The 8,287-nt window shown below is 33.7% G+C and overlaps 1 protein-coding gene across 1 annotated transcript; it reads left to right on the top strand.

The window, feature by feature from the left end:
- The first annotated feature begins 615 nt into the window (after nt 1-615).
- LOC144854250 (uncharacterized) lies at nt 616-2,774 on the top strand. Its single transcript, XM_078712179.1, has 2 exons — nt 616-2,466; nt 2,604-2,774. Exons 1-2 carry the CDS (start codon nt 628-630, stop codon nt 2,649-2,651), a joined length of 1,887 nt encoding a protein of 628 aa, XP_078568305.1. The 5' UTR covers nt 616-627; the 3' UTR covers nt 2,652-2,774.
- The last annotated feature ends 5,513 nt before the right edge of the window (nt 2,775-8,287 follow it).

Here is an 8,287-nt window from a genome sequence, read left to right on the forward strand (position 1 = left end):
GTATCTCGCGTGCTTAAACTGGATAAAAATAAAGATAAGTTAAAGGCAAATAATACGTCTGAAAATGATACTCATGCTTCGATCAGAAAAGTATTACATGACGCATATTACGTGATGTTTCATATTATGCCTATGACAGTAATGCTCTGTTTTGGTGGACTTACATTTGGATTCGGGCCAGTTGCATGGTTTTATGTCAGTTGTCTTTCGGTATTTTGTGATGTTCACAGTGCCTATCGCTTTGGCTGTGGTTATACTATATGTATGGTACTCATAGATAGCGCTACACATTTTGGACAGCAACAGGTCATAGAATTAAATTTAGGGATTTACATAACGGCTATAACATATGTTTTTATGTATGGTCTGGGGTCGTTCCTTGTCGGTGTTCTGATGGCTACAGGTGGGAGGACTGGCATATGTATAGCTTTGTGTTGCATGATACATCCAAGCCATAACATAATTTCCCTCGAAGTCTTACTAGAACACATATCTAAGATATTTTACAGTATGAAATATTTAGAGTTCTCAATTTATGGAGTTACTATATTGGCCATTTTTAGGATCATTCACACCAAAAGATTTAGGCTTAGTCGAAGACATGTGATAATTGTATTGCTACTTAATATGATTCTTATAACAGTAGCAATATATTTCGAAAGGCACAATTTTGTTGACATATGTACATTATTTCGTTTTATTTCTACTGTGTCTTTCTTATGTTATGGGGGTATACTAGGAAGAAAATTTGTTGCGTATGGGTATGTCCCTCAATACTACCTTCTTAAAAGGTTTATTGGGTTTATTGCTGGAATATATATTGGTAAAATGTGTGGTTGGGAAATTGGAAATGTTAACCTTCTAAGTATATTAGAGAAAGATCATAGCCTTTCTATGTCTAGATTGTTGACATTTATTCCCCCGATTTGGGGGTTTATAATCTACGAATGGTTTTCTTACATGAAAGTAAAATCGACGTCATCGATACCAATTGTGCATATCAGAAAATCAATGGAAGCAGACCTACGAAACGAATGTTACATTGACGCCAGACTAAGTTTATGGGATTTTGCAGGACAAGAAATGTACTATAATACACACCATCTTTTTATGCCAAAGCAAGGCGTATACTTGGTTGTTTTCAACGCTGTAGAGGCGATTTCTAATCCTGATAGACACATTAAACGGCTACAATTCTGGTTACAATCTATTGCTATGCATGTTGATATTGAGAATGTTGTAGTGTTTCTTGTAGGAACAAGAAGAGGAAGTGTACGTGATGCAAATGCGTTTTCCACTTTTGATAAATTTGTAAATGCACATCTTTACAAAAGGTTTTCAAGATTGCTTGCTTTTCATCCAAGTGGACGACTTTGCTTTTTTATTGAAAACGCATTCAACGTTGATAATGAGCTTAACATCTTACGAGAAAGGATATATAATGAAGTAACAAAATTGAAATATTTTTGCGAAATGTTTTCTGTGCAATACCTATTATTTAAAAACACTTTAAATGGATTTCGACATAGACAGTGTATTATTGCGAGTGTAAAAGATATTGAAAATGAATTAATGTTAACAAGCAAAATCTGTGTGAAATATGAATTGCGTCAACTTCTGAATTTCTTTGATAAATCTGGAGATATTATATACAATGAACTTGATGAACTACTTCAGAATTATGTTGTTTGTGATCCTCAGATGTTAATAGATATTCTGAAATTATTAGTGAATGTACCTGAACCACACAAACGAAACAGAGCTGTGTCTGATCTTTGGCAGAGATTACAAGAAACTGGTATTGTTGACAGTAGACTATTGGAATACATTTGCCGAAATAAAGGAATTTGGAGAGTTTATCCGTATGTGATTCGGTATTTGGTAGGAACACAGTTGATGTTTCCACTCACAATAACTAATCAGGTTGATCAAGTTGGGACATTTTGTCTTCCTTGCAAATTGCCCAAAATTAGTTTACAACAATGTGAATTTAATTCTAGTTATACTTCTAATATATTTTACTTCGATTTTGGTGAAGTTTTACTAGAATTTGTATTTCTTCGACTTATTGCAAAATGCTGCCAAATTTTTGATTGGCTTGAAGTCTATTATAACTTTGCACATTTCAGAGCAAGTGAAACATGTTTGTTTCAAATAAACACTGAAACAGTTTCTTCTGGCAGTATTTTCTTGTACGATAGAAATCTCATCAAACTGTCAGTGTCTAAAGAAATCCCGAGTCAGTCAGTTAATATCTTACAGCAAATGCATACTTTCATTGAAGAGATAATCCTACAAACTTTCAATCCGGAATACTTTCATGACCAGTATCTTTTTGGTCCAGTATGTGAAAGATGTAGTTTATTGGATGGAACGATGTTCTTGGTGAATCTTGTTGGAATAAGTAACGATGCATCGAATGAATACAGAGTAGATAAATATCACAAAGTGTATCACAAACCAGAGGTAATTATAATGTTTATGTTACCTAAATGTGCTTCAAGTAATTATCTATGTTAGTAGTGAGAATTAACGCCATTTAATTGATTAGGTTTTTGTTTTATTTTTCACTAATTTGCTTTAAAAATTCTTTTATTTTGCAGTTCAGTTTTACCTGCTGTAGACCAACCTTCGCCCAGACAACTGTTTGATAAATTAATAAAACAAAATGGTTATGTATACAGTGTTATGTTGCATTAAATACAAGAGAACCAATATTCGGGGGACACTACCAAAACTGTCCCTTAATAGGGGTTTTCCAGGGAAAAAACAAATACCAAAATTTATATAGTAAATGAATTGATCTGGACAAGAAATTTTGAATAATGATTAAAACTTTTTCAGTCAACGTTTCACCAATACAATGAAAACTATCAAGTCAGAGAAAGTATCATAATTATTATGAGATCCATGTTTTTGAAAATAATGCAATAAATGACTAATTATTTGGCCTGTTTTGCTGTTTTTGGGATTAAAAAAGAGAAAAACTAGGAATTGAATCAACCATTTGGCACAGTTTCCCCGTCCTCTTAATAGGTTGTCCCCTCAGTAAGGGGTTGGCCATAGTGTTACATATAAACATTATTATTGCGCCTCGTTTCGCGGGTAAGTGTCCCTTATTAGGGGTGTCCTCTGAATAGGGTTGTCCCAAGGGGTTCTACTGTACAATGTTTGTTAAGTTAAAATCCTAAGTAGGTCCACACTGGATAAATACTAGGGTAACAAATACATATGATTAATATTGTTAATGTCAAGTTTTTTGACATTTATTCCCCCGATTTGGGCGTTTATAATCTACGAATGGTTTTCTTACATGAAAGTAAAATCGACGTCAACGATACCAATAGTGCATATCAGAAAATCAATGGAAGCAGATCTACGAAACGAATGTTACATTGACGCCAGACTAAGTTTATGGGATTTTGCAGGACAAGAAATGTACTATAATAGACACCATCTGTTTATGACAAAGCAAGGCGTATACTTGGTTGTTTTCAACGCTGTAGCGGCGATTTCTAATCCTCATAGACACATTAAACGGCTACAATTCTGGTTACAATCTACTGCTATGCATGTTGATATTAAGAATGTTGTAGTGTTTCTTGTAGGAACAAGAAGAGGAAGTGTACGTGATGCAAATGCGTTTTCCGCACTGGATAAATACTGGGTACCCAATACATATGATTATTATTGGTAATGGGCAGATTTCAAAACAATACACCTATGCAAAAGAAATTAGAAATGCATTTTTATCCTAGAAGAATGGATAACCATTCGATGAAAATAATATCGAAAAGTATTCGATGAAAAATAATATTTTCACAAATCATATCATATGACGTCATGATCAATACAAACAATAAAGCGTTGTATTTTAACGATTTTATTGTTCTAATTGTTAATTAATATAGACAAACTACTTTCAAATAGACAATATACTTGAAATAATTAAATCATGCACAGTTGTTATGTTATCAATTATTGGTAATAATATAGATATTCAATTACATATTTTAATAAGTAAGTCCAGTTAATTTGATAATGATATGGTTATATTGTTAATGTACTTTCATGTAAACATTAGTTTTCTATAAGATCATTGTAATATGCCAATTGTAATGTACCATGCATATACTCGTTACCAACTCGTTACCAGACGATATACTCGTTACCAACACGTTACCAGACGATATACTCGTTACCAGACATATACTCGTTACCAAAATTTATACTCGTTACCAAACGATATACTCGTTACCAACTCGTTACCAGACGATATACTCGTTACCAGACGATATACTCGTTGCCAGAAGATATACTCGTTACCAAACGATATACTCGTTACCAGACGATGTACTCGTTTACCAAACGACATACTCGTTACCAAACAATACTCGTTACCAAACGACATACTCGATACCAACAATACTCGTTACGTTACCAAACGATTTACTCGTTATCAAACGACATACTCCGAGATGTTACCAAACGATATACTCGTTTGAAATGTACGTATACCGCGCAAATGAGATTAAAGAATACTTTAGACTATGATTAAATTTGTACATATAACAAATATAAGTTGTTTTTTGTGAATAATTATAGGATTCAAATCAATGGTTATGTTAATATACTCATCGCCTTATAAATGTGCTGAACTTATGACTTACCTAAAGTGTAAATAATTTCATCTGGGTTTAGTTTTACTATATAAGCCAATGTAACTTACCTTGTCAGCTGGGGTTCTTGGTCTATTGTTCTGAGCATCTGGTCGTTTTAAAATTATGCACAATCTGGTATTTTCCATTGGCCATATTCATTATTATTATTTCATTGCTTATTTTTCCTTATTCAGTTGGCGTATTTTCCACGTATCTCATCTGCTCATATTTAGCTCACATAAATTTCTTCTCCAACGATTACTGTAAACCTATATTTTTAGTTTAACACGCAATTAAAACACGAAAAACAATCACTATTTTGAACGTCAGTAGTAGTGTTTTCGCGGGTTGTTATACACGTCACATCATCTACAGTCACTTCTGGTTTATGTACCGCAGCAGTGAGTAGTATGCAATTACCGTGTCAGTTCATGAAAATAAACCTGTCTTTAGTCTTTGGGACCAAGTCGACACATTTATTTCGGTTGTTCCGCCGTAGCACGCCGAGGGTGTGTTAAAGAGTCGCTATCCGAGTTTGAACAATACAACGAAAGCCCCAGTGGTCTAATGGTTAGGACATATGCATATCAAGTAGAAGGCTCCGGGTTCGAATCTCGGTTTGGGCGACTTTTACTCATTCTCACAGATTTCCTCATCTTTGTCGTTTCAAAATAATTAAATATCACCAGGCGGTTTAGAATGATATATATTTTTCTTAAATTGAATGTGATGAAGATGTTTATAATTTATGTTCGCAAACATTAATTAAACTTGAGGCAATTACAATTTAATTCTCGTGTCATATAAAACAATACAAAAACTTACTTTACACACTACTTTATAGCGATGTGCATTTAGAACTAATGCCATATTTGCAATTATTTTGTTAACGGAATTCCATAAACTCGGTTCATTGGATACAATCGCCTACGATAATGGTAATGTTAACATTAATTTACATTATCCAGATGCGACTACAAAGTTTTATGTAGGAATTTTCTGAAATTCGCGTTGATTTTTATCGTATCCTATTATACATTATCACTGCTCGCTAGTACAACCAAAATGGATGTAGTAGCGCTCAGTCTAAACTTTGAATTGATTTTAATCGTGACATCATCATGACAGAATCCAATATGGCATCCATTTTGGCAGGAAAAAACAGTTTAAAAAATTCCTTTTAACGTTAAAATGTACGAATTATATACTATCTTAAAATTAAATGTACTAGAGGGTGAGCTCGCTTCGCTCGCTCCCCCTCTAGGAAGTGTAGACGATGGTTTTTGGAATGATAAAAATGTTCTCCTTGTACGTTTTCTGTCGGTTACCATTATTGAAAATGCTTGACATTCGTAAAATTAAACTATACTCTGTTTCACAGTGTTTTAGATGATTAGTAACATTTTAAAGTATAGTGTTTATTGTTTGGTAGGGCCCTTTGGGGAGGCGGAGTTCATTTGAGAGAGGTGCTTATTCGAGGGATATATGTTAATTTTTTTTGTTTTAATAATATGGTAACATTTATAATCAAATTAAATCCTCTATCTAATAGATATGAAAAGTGGTAAAAAAGAATAACAAATGCTTGGTAAATTGTAGATAACAGTGCGATGAATTCTACTACAAATAGTATAATTGTGTTATTATAAATGTGGATGGACGTTTATTAGATAGTTGGGTTGGGGGTGGGGGGAGAGGGGATTATTATTCAAATGGATGTTTTATTGGAGAGGCGTTTATTTAAATAAATACCATCCTAATAATTATAAATACATTATTTAATTTAAACATCTTTTGAAACTAACTGCCGTGACAGAGTGGGCCCAAGAAAGAAGACATTACGGCTTGCAACATGGGCAGACATCTCGGTCCTAACGGGACACAGATAGCCTACAGTTATTCCTGCCAGCTTACTCAATATAACTCAGCTATCGGGATTTCACTCGATTTTAAACAAAATGTCTTATCATCAAATCTCCCTATGTAATTTTATAATACTATTTCCCATAATATATTCCGATTTTTATGGCATATATTTAATTTGATCTTTATTAATTTGCAGTATAATTTTTATTTTTTAACTACTGTACCTTCACACACGCGTGGTCCGTTCCTAAAATAAACAAAAAACTGAAATGGCTATGACTAATGGCCAACTTAAGCTCCAGTCCTACTATCTGTTTTTTTCTTCCTTCTTCCAAAGGGACACTGTATTGATTGATGGAAAGTGCCTTTTTCCAGTCACCTTTAGGGTCAAATCTATTATTTTAACTGCTCCCTTGTGTATAAAAGAGAGAAAATATTTGAAACCAGGTTGTTGCAAGGTGAACCCGGAAATTACTTTGACCGCGAAGAATTGAAATTGAGTTGAAAATCTACTGTTGAAATCATAAATTTTGTTAAAAAACTCTTTATAATATCTTCCAAGAAATATGGAACAATAGCGTCAAACTGAACACTAATGTTATAAAATCTACGTTTTGCGGTACATCTAAGATAGATAAGGTAGGTATCCAAGGCGGAGATTTGTACCGAAGTTTTTGTATTGTGCTCGCCTATGTCAGAATTAACCATAATTTATATATAGATACACAAATCCAAACGCGATTGTATTGTATTATACCTCTCAGCATTAGAAAAAAGGGTCGCAGATAATGCTGACTCAAATACGCACTTCAGATGCAAAGGAACATTCACGATAGGGTGTTGCTTTTGGTAGCCATGTCACAATAGCAGATTCCGATCAGGGTGTTATAGTATGCATCAAGTGTATGAGACATCCTTTTCGATAAGGGCATACCAATTATTCCTTACACAACACCATTACGGTTCCACCTGCAGTATTCAAAATTACTCTGGAACTCCGCAAAAATGAAATGAAAAATGACTTCCCCAAGAAGAAGATGGACAAACTGATCTGACATTATGTATTGTGCGTATAAAAATGAGTGATAAAATTAGTGTTAATGTGTTGCAATCATTGGCCTGAATCCTTGTAATTAAAGTGGAATTTACTCTACTCCAAGACCAAGTTTCAAAACTAAAACTTAAGTATCAAGTATATCTGTAACATTTCTTTGATCAACTGCTCTTCATTAAAGATGTTAAAATCAACAACTCGCAATTTTATTTGGTGGGTCAAAATCAATTAGTGCAATAGGAATGATAATTAAAGATGCTTAACATTGTAACTAGTACAATGCTGCAAAAAAGAGATCTGAACAAATTAAAACCTTGCAAAATCTACGTCCTAGGGTTCGGTTAAGCAAAAAGACACTTCACATTGATCAGCGATTCTTCTCAGTCATATGTTCAGAAATCTTTGTCTGTACAAAAAATATGTCTTGACAGGCACTATACATAATGGCGTATAATAGGGCCAACTATCAGATAGTGGGACTCATCTATTCCTGACATCATATGATTCCTATTGTAAGTTTGAGGTGTTTGGTTGTAGCGATTATAACAGATTTAATGAAGAGCATAACTAACTTGGTCTTGTACATACGACAATGAATAAATTATTATAGGATTCAGGTCAATGTTTGGACAATCTCTGGTGCAAGGAATAATTATCAAAAGTGATGTCTCTTAATATACTGATCCTTTCCAAAAGCTTAACACTC

Source organism: Antedon bifida, chromosome 10 (assembly GCF_963402885.1).
Source record: "Antedon bifida chromosome 10, ecAntBifi1.1, whole genome shotgun sequence".
Lineage (NCBI taxonomy): Eukaryota > Metazoa > Echinodermata > Crinoidea > Comatulida > Antedonidae > Antedon > Antedon bifida.

What these genes read in the sequence shown, in the direction of transcription:
- LOC144854250 (XM_078712179.1), top strand. Translation starts at nt 628, where the DNA reads ATGATTCTTATAACAGTAGCAATATATTTCGAAAGGCACAATTTTGTT. An exon ending in AAGTGTATCACAAACCAGAG is followed by an intron (nt 2,467 to 2,603) that starts GTAATTATAATG and finishes TTTATTTTGCAG; the next exon opens with TTCAGTTTTACCTGCTGTAG.